General features: G+C 41.6%; 2 protein-coding genes and 1 long non-coding RNA gene across 7 annotated transcripts in view; 2 read left to right on the forward strand and 1 right to left on the reverse strand.

The window, feature by feature from the left end:
- FSD1L (fibronectin type III and SPRY domain containing 1 like) overlaps positions 1 to 11489 on the forward strand; it is a 43743-nt gene extending 32254 nt beyond the window's left edge. The window contains exons 10-14 of one of the 2 annotated variants that reach the window (XM_075931357.1): positions 762 to 797; positions 4719 to 4819; positions 5426 to 5677; positions 8557 to 8645; positions 10138 to 11489. In XM_075931357.1, the coding sequence (XP_075787472.1) occupies positions 762 to 797; positions 4719 to 4819; positions 5426 to 5677; positions 8557 to 8645; positions 10138 to 10260 (601 nt within the window). In that variant the 3' untranslated portion in view covers positions 10261 to 11489. The remainder of the gene's footprint in view (positions 1 to 761; positions 798 to 4718; positions 4820 to 5425; positions 5678 to 8556; positions 8646 to 10137) is intronic. The other variant, XM_075931358.1, reaches the window with a different exon arrangement.
- The window catches only part of LOC142829791 (uncharacterized), a 47722-nt gene continuing 29775 nt past the window's right edge, over positions 4072 to 22018 (reverse strand). For both annotated transcript variants that reach the window (XR_012904580.1, XR_012904578.1), the window contains 2 exons: positions 11823 to 11930; positions 4072 to 4209 (listed from right to left, as the gene is read on the reverse strand). This is a non-coding gene — a long non-coding RNA (uncharacterized LOC142829791). The remainder of the gene's footprint in view (positions 4210 to 11822; positions 11931 to 22018) is intronic.
- The window catches only part of FKTN (fukutin), a 29324-nt gene continuing 23306 nt past the window's right edge, over positions 16001 to 22018 (forward strand). The window contains exons 1-2 of one of the 3 annotated variants that reach the window (XM_075931361.1): positions 16001 to 16650; positions 20545 to 20734. In XM_075931361.1, coding sequence (XP_075787476.1) covers positions 20630 to 20734 — 105 coding nt within the window. In that variant the 5' untranslated portion in view covers positions 16001 to 16650; positions 20545 to 20629. Of the gene's footprint in view, positions 16715 to 20544; positions 20735 to 22018 lie in introns of all 3 variants that reach the window. The other 2 variants (XM_075931359.1, XM_075931360.1) reach the window with 2 other exon arrangements.

Genomic DNA, 22018 nt, shown 5'->3' on the forward strand with positions numbered 1-22018 from the left:
GACAGTAGAACGTCAGTGCTTTTGCGCAAATTCAAGCTGCCAGTGTAGACAGCTGGCAAGTTTTTGCGCAAAAGCACTTGCTTTTGCGGAAAAACTTGCCAGTCTAGACGCAACCACTGAGTAAGGGAAAGGGGTCATGACTGAGTCTCTTTATGAGCCAGCATTAACATTTTATATAAGATTAGTCCTATCCAGAGGTGGTGCCTCCGTTGTGAAGTTTTGCTACTGAGGTACTCTGCATGACTGTCAGCTATTATAACTTATAGACTGACTCTCTTGAATCTGATATGGACAATAAGGGATTAAATGGGTAACCTGTCACTTAATTTAAAAAAATGGAATAAGCTTTATGTAGTGGAAGGTTGTTCAAGTTTGGGCTGCCTCATGGAACCATAGAATATAGATATCTTATACACTATTGAGTCAGGATATCAAAAGCTGTTGATAGCAAATTGAATAAAATTGTGCTGTGGAAGCTGGAGAAGGACTGCACAGTACAGATGGTAGCATTTACATAATGCTCTTTAAGGCCAGTTCTGAAGAAAAGATGATGTATCATATAAAATGTTACACAAATAAGTCTTGACTAATTATCATCTAGTGTTACCCACATTGTTACCAATGTTAGAACAGTAAATGCCCTTTCTGGTTGGTGGTGGTTGCCAGAGGACTCACTGTTTTTCATAGGCTAAGATTTGTCTCTAATCTGTACAATGTGTAGTAGTGACCTCTCTTAATGATTGCTTATTTCTGTCTGACAGTGGCCAGATTACCGTACTGAAGAACAATACAACAAGGTGATAACCTACGTATTTCTAGTTCTAGGATCTAGACTCTAACTTTGAAAATCTTCAGAATTTTCCTTCTTAATTTTAGCTCTTTCTCTGGATAAAACATGAGCCCATCCAACAGTCTTCATCAGTACCTAAGACAGTACCATTGTCTGCTTCTATTAATGGTTTAGTAGTCCTCAGCAACCTTTTCCATGATGGCAGTCCCCATTCTCTGGAAACCAGCCTCCCTGGTCCATTGCTGTTAGCCAGAGTGGGATATGCGGTAGCTCTTTCAATCAAATAGAGTGGCACGTGCTTAAGTTTCAATACAGTGTAACATTAATTTATATTGTGTTGTGCCTAGAAGCCGTAGATTTGGACCAAGACCCCCTTGTGCCAGGCACTAAATGTACTGAAAACCAGACAGCCCTTGCCCCAAGCATCTTACCATTTTAATTTAGTTTTTGTTCAATCCGTTTTCCCGCACTCTTGAACCTTTAATGCCTTCAGCCCTGAAATGCTAGGCCACAACCTATAGATGCAATAGATCATACAGGTGGCAAGTTAAAAGGGATTAACGTGTAGATTCTTACTTGCCTTCCCTTTTCCCCTCCCAAACTGAACATCTTGAAAGACTGGATGCTAGATTATCTGATGAGCGGTCTGAACTGCATAGCTATTCTGATGATCAGACTTGCCAGATTGGAAGTATTGATACACTAGATTCCTTTTCAAGTCAGGTTGAAAGGTTTCATCTGAAACTCTCTTGGTGGAAAAATGAAGATGTGGCTTCTACTTTATGGATGGTTTTGGTCCAATTTTAAATTCCAAAAAATTGAAACATTTCAATTTTAGACTTATCTGAAAGAACATAATTGTTAAATTTCCTTCAGTTTTAAGTATTAAATACTTATTTTCACCCAGGATGAAATTTCCTGACTTTTTTTTTTTTTAAAACTGGCAATGAACTGAAGAATGGGCTAAGATGGCCAATGTGTTTTGTATTTGAAACTCAAATACTATTGCCCATAACTTTACCTGTGAATGACTTCTTGCTGAATGGAATTTCTTTGGACATTCTCCTTCTTCAGCTTCTTTTCCTTGGTGTTTTATTGTTTGTCATGGGACCAAAATAGACATAAGATGTTCAATGCATAGACAAACTCTAGCCAACTCTCTGCAGAAGGAACCAGTCACCTTGCCCAGTCTAGCTTGTAAGGCTGGTTCCATTCCAGCAGAAGCTTAGACAAACTTTCTGGTTCTTGATACTGGAGGTTTGAGAGAAGTTATTGTCTTCTCCCTACCCCCCCTTTCCTGATTCTTTCCAAGAGTGCATAAGAATAAAATTTTAAGAAGGCCCAGTAACAAGCGATAAGCTAGCAAACTTGTTTTGTGCTCAATTTATCCTGACACTTTTATTCCTCTGATTTCTAGTTTGTGTGGAAAGAAAAGCTTAGTTTAAAAAAAAAAAAAAAAATATCTTATTTACAAATCTGTATCCAGGCAGTAAATGTTACTGTGTGAACTGTTAAAGGCTGTTGGAATTTAGTGGAGACAGTTGAACCACTGGATAAAATGGTCATTTATAGATCACCACTCTCTAATAAAGTAGTATGCCTTAATGTTTGGAGTATTATGTTCTAAATTGGGTGGGGAAAAGGCCCAACTTGCGAACTGTCTGCTTTTACTATGATCTCTCAATGACCATTTCACTTTCTGTATAGTTTGCTGGAAATTCAGCTACAAGGAACATCTAAGCTCTTGCTTCTAATAGAAACCAGAAGCAGATGGCTTCTCAGCAGTGGCACACATGGAGCAGGATGCAGTGTTGCTGTGGCTATTGTTTTCCCCTCTGAAAATATGCTTTAATTCTTGGCTTTGCTGTTTTTCATGCTTTCACTTATTTCCTTTTCTTTTGGTAAGTAAACTGCTGCTTTTTATTCCTATTTGTGTCAAGCCTTTTGAATGTTTCAGTTGGCTTACTTAAATTGTCGCACACTGCTTTTTAAGTACCGTTATCCTGTCTTTGCCCTCTTCTGGCGATGTTGTAGCCATGTTGATCTAAGAAGATTAGAGGGACAAGGTTGGTGAGAGAATCTTTTATTGGAACACCTTCTGTTGATGAAACACAGGCCTGAAGAGCTCTGTAGCTCAAAAGCTTGTCTGTTTCACCAATAGAAGTAGTTCAATAAAAGAACTACCCCACCCAACTTGTTTCTCGTTTTGCCAACAGTTTAGGAGCTGCTATGACACTCTACTGTCTGACAAATTAAAGTCTGCTGTATACAGTATTCCTAAACTACACGGGACAGGACCAAGTATTTTAGCACAATTTGCAAGACAGCTATTAGTGCTCTCAAAATGCTGTAAATGGTCTCTCACCAGTTAAATGCTGTAACCTAGGGTATATCTAGACTACATGCCTCTGATGACAGAGGCATGTAGATTAGACTACCCGGCATAGGAAAATGAAGCGGTGATTTAAATAATTGCCGCTTGATTTAAATTTACATGGCAGCCGCGCTGAGCCGATCAGGTGTTTGTCGGCTCAGCGCGGTAGTCTGGACGTTCCGCGGTCGACTTCAAAGGCATTTGTCGACCTGCCAGGTATGCATCCTGGGGTTCCATTCCAGTGGCAGCAGAGGGGCCAGCATTGACAGCTCAGCAACAGGGGGAGGGGAGTGCTTAGGGAAGAGGCAGGGCAGCTGCAGAGCCCTGCAGCCATGGGTCTGCACTCTTGGCCTGCTTGCAGCAATCCTGCCTCTTCCCCTGAACATCCCACAATCCCTGCTCCTCCATCTCCCTCCATGAGCTTGAACACCACAAATGTGCTATCTGTGGTGTTCTGGGAGGATGGGGGAGGGGGAAGGAGTTAGAGTGAGTGCTCCAGCCCTGGAGCACATGTGGATGCTGGACCAGGGAAGTTCTCAGACAAGGGAAGTCTGGCTTATAGAGATCCAAACTATACCTGAAAATGACCTATGAAGAACTAGTTCACAAGACTGCTGAGTATTCTTCCACATTGCATATCTGAGAGGTGACTATAGTAATGAATGGAACAGCCTTTAAAGGCTTCTCCAATACAGTTAAGAACTCAACTTTGTCTACTCTCCTGCGTGTTTTGGGGCTGATCTTTCTTGAGTGGAACACTGCTTTTCAGTAGTTGGTTTTAATGCATTAAAAGAAGTATTGAGCTTAATCTTAGCTAGGTTTTTCTACCTTGGTCTGAAATTTTACACCAACTTGTGTAATAACAGAAACACAAGCATCAGGCCCATTTATATAGTACAATGCTTTTCAAATTCTTTTTTTCCCCCAATGTTATGTTAGCACATCTATACTTTGATAATGCTATTTTTTTTCTTCGAGCAACTTAAATTTCAGGCGGTGTTGTGATGAACATAAATGGTTGGCTGTCTCCTGCTTCACCATATACCTGAATGTCAAAAAAAAAAAAAAAAAAAGTGACTCCATGTTCATTCACTTGCCATTTTCCAGTATAAAAATTTGCATCTCCGCTTTCTAAGTTTCCACAAGAAATTGGGCAAAACTTACTGACCTCTTGCATGTAATTTGAAAGACCGATGGCACATTTAATTTTTAAATCTGATTTTACTCTTCTCCCATTGACTTGTTCAGCTGCCCCAGTTTTCCACTTCACTATTTCATCATTACATTTTGTTTGCTTTTCTTCATCTTCCCTCTGTCAGCTCTCCTTGTGCATGATCACTAGCTCACCTATTTATAGAAGGGTTTATGGTGCAGCTAATGGCTGGTGCAGCATGCCACTTGAAATTGCGACACAAGCACCTAAGACTAAAGGCATGACTCTCATAAATTAATCTGACTCCTGGTAGAGAAATAAAATGTCTTTTCCATTATTTGACTGCTCTATAAACTTTCCCATACTGGAGTGCAAGTTATTTTTATCGTCTTGTTTTATAGAAGTGGAACACCGTCTCCAAAAAGGACCTCTGTTAGTTCAAGATCACCATTGATAAGGGGCAGCAGAGATCGCTTTACTGGTGAATCGTACACAGTGTTGGGTAGGCTGAATTTTTCCCCCCCCTTAACACTTAATTAGATACATCTGCCCATGCTCAGCACTGAGTTTCCAATCTGGGGAGACTTTGTAGCTTGTAATTCCAAAACATTCTCAGTGATTTCCTCAACCTAGGCTCGGATTGGAATCTGTATTCTAGCTTCATTTTTTTTAGACCTGTGCAAAAAGTCCTTGTGCTCATCTAGGAATCAAATGTATAAATGCAGAAAATGTTAGCAGCTAAGAAGTCTTTTTACTATAAAGTTATTCAAAAGATAGATAAAAACACTTCTTAATGACTTTCTACTGTGCCAATTGTAACTGCCTCAAGGTACACTTTTTTTGTTAAATGCAGCATGGTTATACTTTCTGTCTCCAGTCTTCTCCCTGTTGCACCTTAACCGAGTGGTGTGAATATACACATGCTTACTAATAGTATCTAAATTTACTGAATTTTGTGTTTTTTCCCCTGGGCTCACTGTCTGCAACATTTAATTTTTACCTAGTAGTTATTTCTTGAGAAGGCATCAATGTCTTTGTTTTGCCCAGTAGGAACGGCCTGGTTGGGTATTAAAAATACCCCACCTCCTTCATTTGCAATCTGTTACAGGAGACACTGCTATTGAAAGTGGACAGCACTACTGGGAAGTGAGAGCTCAGAAGGACTGCAAATCCTACAGTGTCGGAGTAGCATATAAAAATCTAGGAAAATTTGATCAACTGGGAAAAACGAACACAAGCTGGTGTATCCATGTCAACAATTGGCTACAAACCACCTTTGCTGCAAAGCACAATAATAAAGCCAAAGCCCTAGATGTTCCTGTTCCAGACAGGATAGGAGTGTACTGTGACTTTGATGGAGGTAACTTTTTATACTGCGGACTTCATAGATTGAAACTTAGTAATGGATGGGTACTCCCATTGCAAATAGCCGGAGTACATAATGCTGTAAATGTGGAAATGTTCAGAGTCCCTCCAGGAGCAACACTAATCTGCTTGTTGATGGTGCGGGAGAACAGATCGAGAGAAGCAAAACTACATGTACATAACTGTCAAATTACCTGGGTCCCTTTGAAAACCAGTTATGAACACTGGAAATTATCCTGTAACATGGCTCTTGATGGGAAACTTCTAAATTTGATCGCTGTTTTCAGAAGATAAGCATTAGGGATGTAAAACATTAACTGCTTACTCAGACAGCATTAGACTTACCGGAATGCTTACTAGGTACCAGTTAACCATTGTGTTCGGCAGCGGGGACCCAGACAGGTCAGGGCGGCAGCAGGCAGGACCCTGGCCTCAGCTGTACCTGCAGCAGCAGCCCTCACAGCCCCAGGTGGGAGTAAATGGCCCTGCAGCCGAGCCGCACCACAGTCCAGGATGGTTGCAGGTGGGACCATGTCTGTGTCCAGTCAGAGCCCTGGCTGCACTTGTGGCCCTGCCAGGTAGAGGCAGGTGGGACCGTGACTCTGGCTGCGCTGCAGTGGCCTCAGTGGGGGGGCAGTGGAACAGTGGCCCCATCATGCATGCCCACAGCCCCATGAGACACCCCCCCCCCCCCCGTCCTGGCTGCCCTGCACTCCCAGTCCACTGATTGGTTAACCAGATAAAGGATATAATTTTAATCATTTAACCAGTTAACTGTTTTGAACAGTGTTTGTCCCATATGAGCACACACCTTGTCTTCCCTCTCCACTTGATAGGTAGGGAAGGGTTATGAGCAGAAAAGCAGTTGCTTAATTGGCTATATGCTTTGTCTCAGTAGTTGGCCTGTTTGGGTATGTCTACGCAGCAGGGCTGAAGTCAGATTAAGCTGCACAACTACAACTGTGTTAATTGTGTAGTTTATTTTGGCTTTTAGTGCTGTTTACACAGCAGGAAGTTGAAGGAAAAGCTCTTCCGTCGACTTCTCTTACTCCTAGGGTGTGTCTAGACTACATGCCTCCTTCGACGGAGGCATGTAGATTAGCCAGATCGGAAGAGGGAAATGAAGCCGCGATTAAAATAATCGCGGCTTCATTTAAATTTAAATGGCTGCCCCGATCTGCCGATCAGCTGTTTGTCGGCAGATCGGGGGAGTCTGGACGCGATGCCCCGACAAAGAAGCCTTTCTTCATCGACACAGGTAAGCCTCGTGAAACCAGGTTTACCTGTGTCGATGAAGAAAGGCTTCTTTGTCGGGGCATCGCGTCCAGACTCCCCCGATCTGCCGACAAACAGCTGATCGGCAGATCGGGGCAGCCATTTAAATTTAAATGAAGCCGCGATTATTTTAATCGCGGCTTCATTTCCCTCTTCCGATCTGGCTAATCTACATGCCTCCGTCGAAGGAGGCATGTAGTCTAGACACACCCCTAGTGAAGTGAGGGTTACCATGAGTCAGAGCGGCAAGGAGTCCTGTGGCACCTTATAGACTAACTGAAGTATTGGAGCATAAGCTTTCGTGGGCAAAGACCCACTTTGCATGCATCTGACAAAGTGGGTCTTTGCCCACGAAAGCTTATGCTCCAACACTTCAGTTAGTCTATAAGGTGCCACAGGCCTCCTTGCCGCTTTTGCAGATTCAGACTAACACGGCTACCCCTCTGATACTTGATACCATGAGTCAGAGTAAGAAGTGCTCCAGCTCAATATTTTGAAATAAAGGCTTGTAGTGTGAACATGCACTGTTATTAACGTGGCTGTGTAAATGAACTTGGCTTAACCAAAAGGTAGTGTTAACTGTTCTCAAATGGAAAGAACAATAAAATAAGCCTTTTAAATATGGTCTAGATCACACATACTATGGAAACTGCCACTAGAATAAAATTAAGCTCAGGTTACCTGAACCTACTGCCTTGAGCTTCTTTCATTGCAAGTTTTGTGAACTGACTTGCATTGCCTTCTCAGTCTTTACCTTTGCCATGCAGAGCTGCTGGTCTTAGGTCTGTACTACTTTTGGGCCACTGATAGGTGGTGATGACCTTTTCCTATGTAATAAGGTAACCAGGCTAAGACACAGCACTGTAAACATAGAGGGGTGTACGTGTGTTGAAATAAGGAAGTGGCCTATCTGGCAGTAATTGGAATTTCTTTCTCTTAGTAAGAGATGACTTTTTGATTAACTACCACCAACTCAAAGCAATTCCTGACAATAGTAGATAAGAACTTAGGAATAACTAATGTAAAACTAGGGAAGCCAGAGTTTAATCGATTAACTGTTGAATTGATAAGCTCAGTTAATTGATAACATTAATAGATAAGCATGAGCTTATCGTTAAACTCTGCCCGGCAGCGGTGGGAGTGGGACCAGCAGGAGCTGCTGACCTATTCCTAGGAAGTCAGCTGCAGAGCCTGCAGCGAAGCCACCTTCCCAAGACCAGAGCCACCAGCCACGGCCTGCCCGGCTCCTGGGGAGGTGGCTTTGTTGTGGGCTTTGCAGTATAAAGCTTAAATAAGCTTTAATGCTGCAGAGCCCACAGTGTGTAACTGTTAAGACTTTTTAGCAGTTATGTGGCTACCTTTTAAACTGACTTTTCACATCCCTTTGTAAAACCCATAGCTTACTGCTCCAGTTTCCAGGTAACTGATGTCTTTCTGACATTTTGCAGTATGCTGACTGCCTGAGTGGTACCTGTCACTTGATTTTTCTCCTTTTTGGGCTTTATTCCTTGGTTCAGATCTGTTGTGGATGTATATCCTCTTGTTACTATCCAGTTTCGTATACACAGAATTCTTTTAAAACCTGCTTTTCTCTTTCAGGTCAGCTCTCCTTTTATAATGCAAGTTCAAAGCAGTTGTTACACACCTTCAAAACAAAATTTGCCCAACCGCTATTACCAGGTTTCATGGTCAGTACCCAGTAAACTTCATTTCTGCTTTTAGCATTGATGCATTTTGACCTCTGTTTGATTTGCCTAACGCTTTGGGGGAGAGGATTCTTGTGAGCATTTTCTTTGAGACGCTTTCTTCCTTTCTGTTTATAGGAACCCTTCATTATGCAGCAGGGGAAGCCTGAAGTTTCTATCTCAAAAAAGATTAAAAATTGTCACTTCCCTTCCATGCTATGTGTCTAGCTTAACTCGTCTTGTTGGGTGGTGTTGTGGTGAGAGAGGAAACAGGCTGAGCATCCCTGTCTCGGGAAACCACATAGGGCAAGAGCTCCAATTCCCATTATATGAAGGGATGCAACTGTACTTGACCCACCAAGCACCTGGACTCTGGTCCATCTCCTTCTCTGGGAATGCTGCCTCTTGAACTACAGGGCAAGATTGCTATCTGTGATGTAGTGCTGAAGGTTCAAACCCTTCTGAGAATGTGTTGAGGGTGTAATTGCACATAATGAAATTTAACCCTTTTTTTTAAAAAAAGGATGGACATTAACAAATGATTTTGTTTGCCATCAAATACTCTGGGTAAGAAATATCAGATGTAAGATTGCACAGGAATCCTATTTTTTCTTCATGACCGCTGCATTATTCAGTATACTGGATGGATGTACAAAAGGGCAGAATTGAGACTGCATGAGCAATCTTTTATTAGTGTACACATTTTCTGTGCCGAGATCATTAATGAGCATGTTAAAATTTATCCTAAAACAGTGCCCTGAGGACTTCTGCTAGTAACCTGCTGATAGTTGACCTTTCTGTAATGACCTTGTGTCATGACCCTTAATCAGTTGCAGATCCACTTTTCATTCTCGTATTAATCCCCATCTTCACCCATGGCACTGTGAAATGCCTTCCTGAAATCCAGGTGGAGTAAATCTACTGCATTTCCTTTCTATGAAAAATCAGTGTCTTTTGAGATCAGGTTGGTTTGACACGATATACCTTGGATAAAACAACAGTGTGTTTTTATCCCAAATACTGGGTCCTTTTTCCTTAAATCCTTGGGGGACAACTCACTTTTGATGTTTGCTTTAATGTGCCTCTCCCCCTTGGCCAATCTTCAAGACATCACTGTACTAGTCAACGCCTCTCAAAACTGTAAAGCTCCTCCTTTGGAGCAGTGTGGCATTTTATATTACTAATGTAAGAGATGTTAGTAGAAAATGTAAAGTTAACTATTGAACCCCCTGACTTGCTGTTTTTCAAACTAGCAAACATACAGCAAGTTTATAGCTGTTTCCTTAGTTGATGAGTGACTGTAAATGATCTCTTCCTGTCTAGAAATGTTGACTCCAGAGTAGGAAGTCAGCATCTCTGGAAAGGGACAAGCATAGTTTCAAGATGTCAAGTTTGTCTTCAGTCCCCATTTGGAAATGTGGTTGGAGAAGAAATGGAGTTGACTGGTTTTAAAACACTGACTCATTATTGCTTTGTGTAATGGTTTATCTTCTAGGTCTGGTGTGGTGGACTTGCACTGAGTACAGGACTGCAGGTGCCGAGTGCTGTGAAAATGCTCCAGAAGAGTGAAAATGGATTGAGTGGATCAGCTAGCAGCCTAACCAATGTTACCCAATAATGTGTCTATTTAGATACTTTACTCCTGTTTGAGAGTTTTTCTGTGCATCTGCTATTCACAGGAACTTGTGGGCATTGGATTAACTGGCTTGGCTACCCGCTGCTGCTTTAAGGCCTGGGCACCACTAGTGCATAGTTTCTGGGCTGAAGCACTAGCAGAAACTTACTATGAATCCATGGAGCCAGAAAAAAAGCTAGGCTGACTTTTTTGCTATTCAGATGGGGAAGTCAGGAACTATAGCTATGTGCTTTATATTAGACTGAATTTGATAGTATTAGATACTTGATCATTTCAGTATAATTGCACATGGCAGGTATGATCTTAGTTTGAAAAGCACTAACTACTACTTGCTTTTCACTCCTTGTTCTTCCACCCTGAAAAGGAATTAATTTTGAGGTCCTAAATGGAAGCTTTGAAACGTTGACACTGAAGAAATCAGTCCCTCAAGTGTCCATATATGCATATGTCAAGATACAAGTTTGAGACTTGAGATGTTCTCCTAGAGTTGCTTGTGTGATGTTTTTGACACAGGTTGGTTACCTTCCGGTATTAGAATAAATATTGTATTGTATTGTCAGGGTGTCTAGTTATCTAAATGGGCACTATGCTGAAGATGTAGGCTATTCATAGTTAGAACACAAGCTCGGTAATCCTCTGTCATAATTTAGTGAGAACGAACAATTCACATCAGCTTTACACCAGTGGTTTTCAGAGCATTCCTGATCTTTACTGTGTGAGCCCTCGGTTTAGATTTTTGGGGAGACGTGCATAAAAGCACACTTTCCCTTAATACTACCCTCAAACTTTCAGCTATATTTGATTACTTTTTAAGCATCCAGCTTAGAGTACGGGTAGGCTTTAAAGTACTTCCACACTTTCTATATTTGTCTTTTTTAATATGCTGTTTAAATAATGTTTTATCCTGTTTCAACCTGATTTATAGAATACCTTTAACATACTTTCTAATGTGTTTGAAGTATGCAAACATGCAAAGGATGACAGTGGCAGGATCTTGGGTTCTAAGACTTAAAAAATGCAGCTAAACTAAAGCTTAGGTGCCCCAAAACTTACTCTGTTGCGTTTGACAGTCTTCTTTAAAATGTTGTAACACTCATTTCACTAAAATACATAGTATTCTTGCACGTTAATGTAGCAGATCAGTAAGTCCTACCTTAACCTATATGCACTGTTGCTCCTTTAAAAAAAAAAAAAAAAAAAAAAAAAGCAAAGCATATGAATAGCTCTTAAATTAGACTGGGCAGCACTTTGCTTACTGCTCAATCCAACCTGTATCTGCTCTAACATAGAGAGAGAGCAAAAAGGAAGAACAACTCACTAGCAAAACGTTGTCTAAACAGAATGTGACTGCAAAACTGGAAAGCTACTAAGAGCTTCAACATATAAGAGCATGGCTTAAATGGACAAGGACCACTTTGTATATCTTTAGAAAGCCATGGATTTTTTTTTAGTTCTGAACCCCTTCAAGCATTTACCTTTTGGTTTTAAATGCATCATCTCCCCCCACCCTCCCCGAAAGGCTCCCCAAGCAGCTCTTTCCTTACTGCATGTGGTGTCCAGAAGGAAATAATTCTGGTTGTGCTGACTAAACAGTTCTCTTACACATTCATTCTCATGGAAGGGGTATTTTTTTCCAGCTGTGTAGTTCTCCCCTGAAACAGGATAGAGAATTAGGTGTTACTAGACCTCTGCACCAACACTACTCCCATCTTAATGGTTGCAACTCTTAGGTTATTTTGTACTCCTCTGTAAAGAAGGCTAGTCTATATTGCTTTTTATAAAAATTGTTTATGGTTCATGTGCTTTGGGAGAGACTTGTACTAGTCCTGGGGGAATTCTGCAATTGTTGCATATGGAGTCATTGTAAAATTGCAGACTTCCCCCAGGATTCACTTATGTTGCACTCAAAAAAACAAAAAAACTAACAGATTCACTATTCAGTATAGGGGATTTTTCTGTATAAAAGATTCAGGTCACTCGCACAACGTTCATATGGATGTCTGCTCTCCACATGTTACTTCTCCTATTGAGGCAACCAGTTATTAATTGAAGCAAAATGCTATTAATTGGAGTTATTAATTGGAGATCTTGAAGAGGATGTCCAGTGATCCCAGTCCTTAGTAGCACACCTAGTAGTGTACAGTACCAAAATTCATGTTAATGGAGAGAACATTTTAGTAGAAGAGTCTGTCTAGAGTTAAATCTATTTTAGCCACTTTTAATCAGTGTTTCTCTTAGTAGTCTAGTAATGGGTCCCACAATGACCTACAGATGGACAATATTGTCTCAGATTTTAATTCTATAAATGGAGGTCTCGTATAGTGCACCATCACACTAAGACTTCTCTACAAGCATAATGCTAATGGCTGTGGTGAAATAGCTCCCTTCTTGGGAATTGAACTGAGGGACATCAGGAAGGGTGGTTTTCACTCTGCACCTTCAGTTCCTGGAAACAGACATACCATCTAAGGTTAGGAGCACTTAAGGCCTTCCTCTTGAAGGAAAGTCGAGGGAAGAAATCTGATGCAATAACTTTGGAGATTGCAGGCAAAATTGGATATATTCAATCTGTTTTATACAAAATTGAGTTTGGCCCTTGATCTCCAGTGATGTTGCATGGCATTTTCTACTCCTTTTTAAGCAACGGAAAATAAACTGATTCCCTTTTCTTTGGTATTCAGTTCTGTATGTATAAATTTAACATTTTTCATGCTTTTTATAATGCAGTGTTATAAATCTTCAGGAAGAAACCTGCTTTCAATGTGTTTTTCCTTTGCTGTATTTGTCCAATTTAAATTTTGAAAATTTGAAAAAGCTTAAGTGATTGAATGATTTTTGTACTTAATGAGCTCAGTATCTGAATTGGCTTATCATAGGACTTTAGGACAGTTCAGCCAGCCGTCATCTACTTATCTTGATTTTTTTTTTTAAAATCAGGTCCTTAATGCAGCAATGTGAGCCTTCATAATGTCCAGTGACTTGAGGGAGTTGAGAAGCATGTAGGATGGGGCACAAAATTGTGATTTAGAGCAAGGTGTAAACTTTGTTTCTATTTTGAGACTTAAGTTGATGGTAGCAGAGGTTAGTTTCTGTTCCTACCTATCCATCTCTAACTTTCAATCTGGGCTAGCTAGCTACAGGTCCTACCATGTTTCCTTTACTTTGTGTAAAAGTAAATATACTACAAGTTAACATGCTTAGGGAAAAACTCAGTAACCACTGAGTCAGGCCCCAAAATTGAATGGAGATACCATTTGCATATGTTAAAGTCAATGTAAGGAAACTTGCAAGATACACTTGATTATGCACAAGATGTAAACAATGGAATTGAGTTTTTTCTAAAACTATTATAGTAGTTTAGTTAGAAATTAGCTGAAGTACTTAGTGCTGTGACTTACGCTGCACAGTTTGTTTTGACTGATATCAAAGATGCAGCGGTTCTAAATAATTATGGGCTATTTTGCCCTCACAGTTTTAAGTTACTCTCCAGTAGTTAATGCACAAGTGTTGGATTTTTGCTGCTAAATCTCTTTTTTTAGTAAATAGAATATGGAGATGAGGAATTGCCTTAAGCACTTTAGATACGTTTTCTTAGATTATGATTTATTTGTGCTAGCATCTTGCAGATCTGCTTTTTACATGTGTGGAAAGTACAGGCATACTAAGGGTATTGCATAACACCTTGGGTGCTATTTTTAGGTACAGTGTAAGCAAAGGTAAAATACTAGATGCAGCTTCAGAATGTGTTGATGTAGTAAGAGTTTATGGCAAGTAGGTTTCATTGGAGGCTACTCTACCATTTGATTTGATTGGGCAAACACGCAAACCTCTTGAATGATGGCATCTAGCACAGTGTTTCCAAGGGTGTGTAATTTGTTGGCTTGCCCATTATAGGATTCAAGTATAGGGGAGTGGGGATGGAGAGGCTGGTAGCAAAATGGAGTTCTCTTGTAAAAATGTGATCTTTTAAATGTTTCTGTATACTTACAAAAGTTTAGTTATGAGATTACTATTAGCCTTCATAAATTATATCTGTTTTGTTACCAAGGAATACGTTCTTTTAATGTAGTAGCAAACTACAATACTTCCTTGCCTTTTTATGCAAACATATGTGAATCTATTCAAGTTAAGAGATTAATTTTGGACATGGATAGCATTACATGCATTCATAACTTGTTTGTCTTCAGGTATGGGGTATCAAAGGTGGTGACTGAATTTTCAGTTTAGACTTCCACAGCCCTTCTAAAATCTTAAATAGGAAAATAACTATTTGCCCTGTGTAACAAGGTTGCAGAGGCATACACATCAGTTTCCTGTGTCATCCCAATACTGCTCACTCACACCTTCATGCACAAGATGGGGAAACTAACTGGTTGTTATAGGGGAAAATATCCATGTTCAAGAAAAAGTAATGTAAACTGTAGTCTTGAGAGCATAGATTATGGATTTTAATCATCTAAGTAGATTAACTCATCAAGTGTGATCTTCCATCTAAACATTTTAATGACTTTTTGGAAGGGGAAATCTGGGTTTTACTTTCCGAGGTCCTGTGAAATGGGCTTTATGCATATCTGACTGTAAAGCAAAAGCTTTTCACTTTCCTCACCATTGTTTAACCTCTATTGCTGCATGTGCCTTTTGTAAGTGGAGCCATAATCACTGCTCCTGCTGTGGCATAATGTGTTGAGTGTACTTAATGATCTTGAATTGTCACGTCGGTTTTTACTTTACAGATGGCACATTGATTTCCATGTACATCACTTTGACAATACCTCAGGTATTCTGTAATCAGTGCTTTGTTCCTTATTCCTTTATAAAGAATCCCAAAATAACAGACCTGTCATGGCAAAACTACAGGGGTGCCTTGGAGCCCACAGAGTATTTTATTTGCTGTCTTTAACTGAAGCTGTGTATGTCTTACAAACATTTTGTATTAATAAATTAATTTTGAAACATTAGCTGCATAATATACTTGTCAAAGCTTCTCCTTTTAATTTTTTTCAAGCCAGAGAAAGATAGGATCTTATTTTGGCTGAAGTATAAACTTCAGGTAGACAGATGCTCCTGCCTATTTAAAGATATTAGTTTGTATTTTATACTGGTGTTAGATGAGAATCAAAATTAAACATTTAGTAACTTTATAAAATACATGGTCTACATAAACACAAGAAGTGATTACTCTGTAGTTGCCTCTGAGTCTTAGTGTTTACCTTTTTTCTATTTAACATCACTTCAATATTTTCCTAAGGTAAACAGAGGCTTTTTTAATTCAAACTAGAGCTAAATTTCAGTGGTGGCAAGATGGAGCTTTGTAAATGGCGATGAACAGATGTTAGTAAAACACCTGGGCTGTGTCTAGACTGGCAAGTTTTTCTGCAAAATCGTCTGCTTTTGCGGAAAAACTTGCCAGCTGTCTACACTGGCAGCTTGAATTTCCACAAGTACTGATGATCTCATGTAAGATTCAGTGCTCCTGTTCGGGCAAAAGTCTTTTTCCGTAAAACTTTTGCGCAAAAGGGCCAGTGTAGACAGCGGAGATTTGTTTTCTGCAAAAAAAGCCCTGATAGTGAAAATGGCGATCGGGGCTTTTTTGCGGAAAACCCTGTCTAGATTGGCCACGGACACTTTTCTGCAAAAAGTGCTTTTACAGAAAAGCGTCCTACCAGTCTTGACAAGCATTTTTGGAAAAGCGTAACGGAAAATCGTGCCAGTGTCGATGTAGCCCTGCACTCTTCACTGCCTGATTTGATTATGCTGAGCCAGGTGTGTGACTAGTGTGGAGCCAGTTATACGCTGAAATATTCATGGATCTGTCTCATGATCCAGTGCTGCTGCTCTGAGCTACCAGAGCCACAGGAGCCAAGAGGCTGTCAATTTCTATCTGTGCCAATGCACCTTCCAAGTACCGTCCTAGGCGAGAAAGGCTTGCTCAGTAAGTATCCTCCCCACTTTTGGCTTCCTGCTTTCCTCTCAAGGCGCTGCTAGGTTACTAATGATGCCCGTGCATCTTTCTCCTTCCCAAGCCACGTTGTCCAGGGAGAGGGCTAGACCCTCGCAGCCCCTGCCCAGCTTGTCCCAGTCTATAAGCAGGCGCGGAGGGGGCGGGGAAGGAAGCCCTGGTGCATGCAGCGCGAGCCTGGCCTCCCTGGCTGCGCGTGCGGAGCAGGCGCAAGACTCGCTCCCTCTGTGAGACTGGCGTTTGGGGCACGCTCCCGCTGCCCTGCCCTAACACGCCCGGGCCGCTAGGGGGCTGCCGGCCTCGCATCCGGGCGCATGCGCGGACGATGTCACTGGCTTCGCCCTACTGACGCGATGGCGCAGGCGCGTGCCTGCTTTACGGCGGCTGCAAACTGCGTCGCGGCGGCTGCCCAGGTAACGGGATGGCGGCCGGGGTTGGGGGTCGCTTGCCCGGCCACGCCGCGGTCAGTCGCAGGAGGCAAGGCACCGGCACCGTGCTCCTCGCTGCGGGGGCCCTGGCCCTTGTCTGGAGGGCGGGGGGGGGGGGTCTCGCCCTAAGCTGGGCCCCGGGCGCGCCTGCCAACTCCTCCCCCCCCCCCCTTTGGAATGGCTGCTCGAGGCCTGCTTCAGCGCTCCCGCGCGCGCTCCCCGGGCCTTGGCTGCGCTGCGGCTAACGGCTTTTCCCGACCGTTTGGAATGTTGCCCCCGCCCGCCCGCGCACGTGCAGCCTTCCCCTCCCCCTCCCCCTTCCGCGTGAGAGCTCCGCATGCGTCATGCCCCCCCCTCCAGGTGCTTGCGTGCCTGGAATTTGTGGGGTGGGCTAATTGAATTGTAGGAGTGCTTTAACTGGATGGGGTGGGGGGGGAGCCTCTCTCTGTCAGTGACTATGTCTACACTCATGGCGTCTTGCATGAGAAATATGCAAATGAGGCTCAGCGTGGAATATCACCGAGTCTCATTTGCATACCGAATGAGCTGCCATTGTTGCAGAAGAGGCTCTTGCACCAGAAGGTGCTGTCTACACTGCCCCTTCTTGCGCAACAAAAACCCTCTTGAGCAATGCCATTCGTCCTTAAAATATTGCGCAAGAGGGTTTTTGTTGGGCAAGAAGGGGCAGTGTAGACAGCTCCTTCTGGTGCAAGAGCCTCTTCTGAAAAAATGGCAGTTCATTAGGTATGCAAATGAGGCTTGGCGATAGTCCATGCTTAGCCTAATTTGCATATTTCTTGTGCAAGAAACCGTGAGTGTAGACATAGCGACTGTGTGCAGGGAGCTCACACCTCACTTCAGCTGCCCTTGCTTCACATCAGTGGTTCCCAGCCTTCTCCAGATGGGGACCCAAGGCAATTCAAAAATGGGAGGTGGAGGAAGGGCAGAGCCACCTGGAGAGACACTTAGCGACCCTTTTGAAATGTAATGATGACCCATATTTGGGTCCTGACTCATAGGTTGGGAAACTCTGCTTTACATTCGTGTCACTTGAGTAATATTGATAGGAAAAAACCTGACATGGATGGAAAGTTGTGAAATTTGTCAACTCTGTGTGAGCAACGGTAAACAAAATGTTGCATGGGGCACACTCAGGCTGCAGCTTGCTCACTGTTGTTCTAAATGTTTGTAAATAGATTCCTTAATTGGTCGCTCTATTAACTTTCCTAATACAGAAGTTAAACAGGTCTTTAATTCCCCAGTTTGTCCTTATTTCCCTTTTTATAGATGGGCATTATATTTGCCCTTTAACAATCTTCTGGAATGAATCTCGACTTCCATGACATTTTGAAGATAATCGTTAATAGTTTCTATATATTCTCAGTGAACTCCTTGAGTATTCTAACATACATTTCATCAGGCAGAGATGACTGGAAGACATGTAATCCATCTATATAATGTATAACTTGTTCTTTCCCTATTTTAATATCTGATCCTACCTCATATTCACTGGCATTCACTACGTTGGACAAGTCACTACTAATCTTGGTGAAAATCAAAATGAAGTCACTAAGCACCTCTGTCATTTCCACATTTTCTATTACTATTTTCCCTCCCTCATTGAGTAATGGTCCTCCCCTGTCCTTGGACATCCTCTTGCTTCTAATGTATTTGTAGTATGTTTCCTTGTTATCCTTTATGTCTCTAGGTAGTTTGATTTCATTTTGTGCCTTGGCCTTTCCAATTTTGTTCCTATATACTTGTTATTTGTTTATATTCATCCTTTGTGATCTGACCTTGTTTCCACTTTTTGTTGGATTCTTTTTTGACTTTTTTTTAAGGTAATTGAAGATCTCCTGGAGAAGCAAGGGTTGTCCCTTGCCATACTTCCAATCTTTCCTACACAGTAGGCCAGTTTTCTCTTGTGCCCTTAATAATGTCTCTCTGAAAAACCGCCACCTCTCTTTAACTGTTTTTTCCTCTGAGACTTGCTCTGGGATCTCGCCTACCAAATCCCTGAATTTGCTAAAGTCTGCTTTCTTCAAATCCACTGTCTTTATTAAGGATGTTAAATTGTGGTTAATTGACTAGTCAATGGAATTTCCATCAACTGCTCGACTAGTAAATAGGTATTTCTGCATTCCTCCTTTGAAATGTATCTGATGTATCCTTTCTATCTATCTGATAGAAGCAGCAAGGTGGGGCGGGAGTCGACTAGTCCTTAACATCCTTAGTCTTTATTTTTAACTTTTTCTTCCTCCTATTGTTCCTTAGAATCATGAACTTTATCAATTCATGAACACTTTCACCCAAGCTGCCTTTCACTTTCAAAATCCGAACCAGTTCCTCAGTATTTGTCAACATTAAATCTAGAACAGCCTCCCCCTCCACTGTAGCTTTCTCCATCTCCTGAAATAAAAAATGTTTCTGGTAATTCCAAAAACTTGTTGGATAACCTGTGCCCTGCTGTGTTATTTTCCTAATTGATGTCTGGGTAGTTGTTCCCATCACCACCAAGTTCTGTGCTTTGGATGATTTTTTTAGCAGTTTAAAGAAAAGCCTCATTCACCCCTTCTTCCTGGTTTGGTGGTCTGTAGTAGACTCCTACAATAACATCATCTTTTTTTAAATCCCTTATCTCGAGATGTTCATTAAGGCTGTCTCCTATTTCCATCTCAACTTCAATCCAAGTGTATACATGTTAATATATAAAGCAACACCACTTCCCTTTTTTCCTCTCCCTTTTTTCCTCTCTCTGTCAGTGACTATGTCTACACTCATGGCGTCTTGCATGAGAAATATGCAAATGAGGCTCAGCGTGGAATATCACCGAGTCTCATTTGCATACCTAATGAGCTGCCATTGTTGCAGAAGAGGCTCTTGCACCAGAAGGTGCTGTCTACACTGCCCCTTCTTGCGCAACAAAAACCCTCTTGAGCAATGCCATTCGTCCTTAAAATATTGCGCAAGAGGGTTTTTGTTGGGCAAGAAGGGGCAGTGTAGACAGCTCCTTCTGGTGCAAGAGCCTCTTCTGAAAAAATGGAATCTGTAGTCTGCTGTACCCTTCTATATCAATATTCCAGTTGTGTATTACCCCACCAAGTCTCTGTGATGCCTGCTATGTCATAGTTGTGTTTATTTACTAGCATTACAGGTTCTTTGTGCTTATTTCCCATACTGCTCACAGTAGTATACAGGCATCTTAAGATTCTGATTTGATTCACTCCATCCTTCCCCCTCCCCAGTTCTCTCCTTTATCCTTGCTGTAACAACCCACTATCTCTCCAAAGTCTGACCCTTCTCTCTGGTCTCCATATTTTTGATCTACCTATAGGCTTTTGTCACTTGCCCCCTTCAAACCTAGTTTAAAGCCCTCCTCACTTGATTAGCCAGTTTGCATATTATATTTAAATATTTTTAATAGCAAAATGGTCTCAATAAAAAAAAATCCTCTCCCCAACCAGAGAGTCTTTTTAGGTAGTCTTTTATTTAAGTTGGCATTTCTTCCCCTTCAGTAGGTAAGTGTTACTTATTAAACATGATATTGCACTCTGATGGAATTCTCATTCCAGTAGCTTTCCTAGATGTCTTGCTTATATAGTTAGGATTGCTTTAGATTGGCTGTAGTTTGCAGAGATTTTATTTATTTATTTAAAATATATTTTTTCAAAGATAAGACTGAGAAACCCAGCAGTCTCACTAATTAGCATCCATTTCATGTGGATTTACTCATTATTTACGTTACTTTTTTTATTCTGTAAGTATGTTCACACAATTTACAGTAGTTTGTTAGTTTTTCAGAACTGTTGTACCTTGTTATTAAAAGCAGATTTTGTCTATATTCTCTTCACTTAACTAATGACCTTCCTTTGCTCACAGAAAAGCAAAGACGCGATACTCAATCTGAAAAGATGAAAAAGACTGAGCTGCTTTCAAATGCTAATCAAATGAGCACAGAAGACTAATGCAGAGAATTAATAAGAATGTGGTTTTGGCTCTTCTTACTTTGACAAGTTCTGTGTTTCTCCTGTTCCAGTTGTACTATTATAAGTACTACTTATCTCCAAAGGTAAATAAAATAATTTTAAACACCTGAATTTGGTGAAAAAACGTAATAGAAATAGTATTTAATATGCTCAAAGTACAGGACAAACATTAACACATGATTAATTAGTTAATAATTAATTGTAAAATTATTACTCAAAACATCCCTGTGGGATTGACAATTATTACCATAAAATTGACATGTAAAAATTAAATTACCAAGGAAGATACAGTGAATAGGTATCATAGAATAGAAAACATTAGAATGTTACTCCCAATCCTGAGCTCTGACCACTCCATCAACAAGACAGAGCCTTTACCTATGAAATCAGATTTTGGATCTGATGAAGGGATTCCAGCCCATGAAAGCCTGTGCCCAAATACATTTATTAGTCTTTATGGTGCCATAGGACTCCTTGTTGTTTAGACACTGGATTGAACTACCACAATTCCAGATTTTGCTGCATTTTTGAACTGTCTGGTACATCAGAGCCGCCTGACCCCCTCACTCCCCTTGCACTGCTGCCTCTGATAGAGAGGCAGAAATGTGGGGAGGGGGGGCAGCGGGAGACGGTACACTTTTTAAGCTTCTTGCCCCCCTGAACTGCTGTCTCTCTGTCAGAGGCACTGGGGTGGCGAGAGGCAGGCAGAAGCTGATATTCAGGGGAGCCAGCTCTGCTGAGCTGCCTGCCCCTCCCCTTGCTACCTCCCGCAGAGACAGCGGTGGTGGGGAGACCGGAGACAGTGCTCATGGAGGGAGCTGGCTTAAAAGCTGGCTTCCCACAAACACCTCTGTGGAGCCACCTGCCCTGCCACTCTGTTAGAGGCACTAGTATGTGGGGGGGCAGGGAAGGCTGCTGTGGAGCAGCCTCTGTTCGCAGTGGGTTTAGGCTCACTGGACGGAGGCCGGTCTGCAGGATGACTGCACAGCCTTTCTCTGCGGAGAGCTCAGGCCCCCCCCACGGACGGGGCAGCTGCTGCTGCTGCCTTGTGCTGCTGCCTCTGTAGTGTGTCAGCCAGTCTATGCGTGGAGCCAGTTTTAAGCTTGCTGAAGAAACTGAAATGAAAGAAATATTCTTGCTGCAACTGTTAGTGCAGTGCTACAAAAGCTGGTTTAGCACTTCAACAGGTCCTTATTTCAGGACCTTAGTGACTCCTTCCAATTTTGTAGCTGGACTTTCTTTAATATGTTTGCAGCAAATATGTATTGCTTAATATTATTTTTGCATTTTTTAAATTATGTTAATAGATTATAATAAGTTTAGGCCTAAACATGTAATTTTTAAATAAGTTTTTTGTAAATGTATTT

Source organism: Pelodiscus sinensis, chromosome 6 (assembly GCF_049634645.1).
Source record: "Pelodiscus sinensis isolate JC-2024 chromosome 6, ASM4963464v1, whole genome shotgun sequence".
NCBI lineage: Eukaryota > Metazoa > Chordata > Testudines > Trionychidae > Pelodiscus > Pelodiscus sinensis.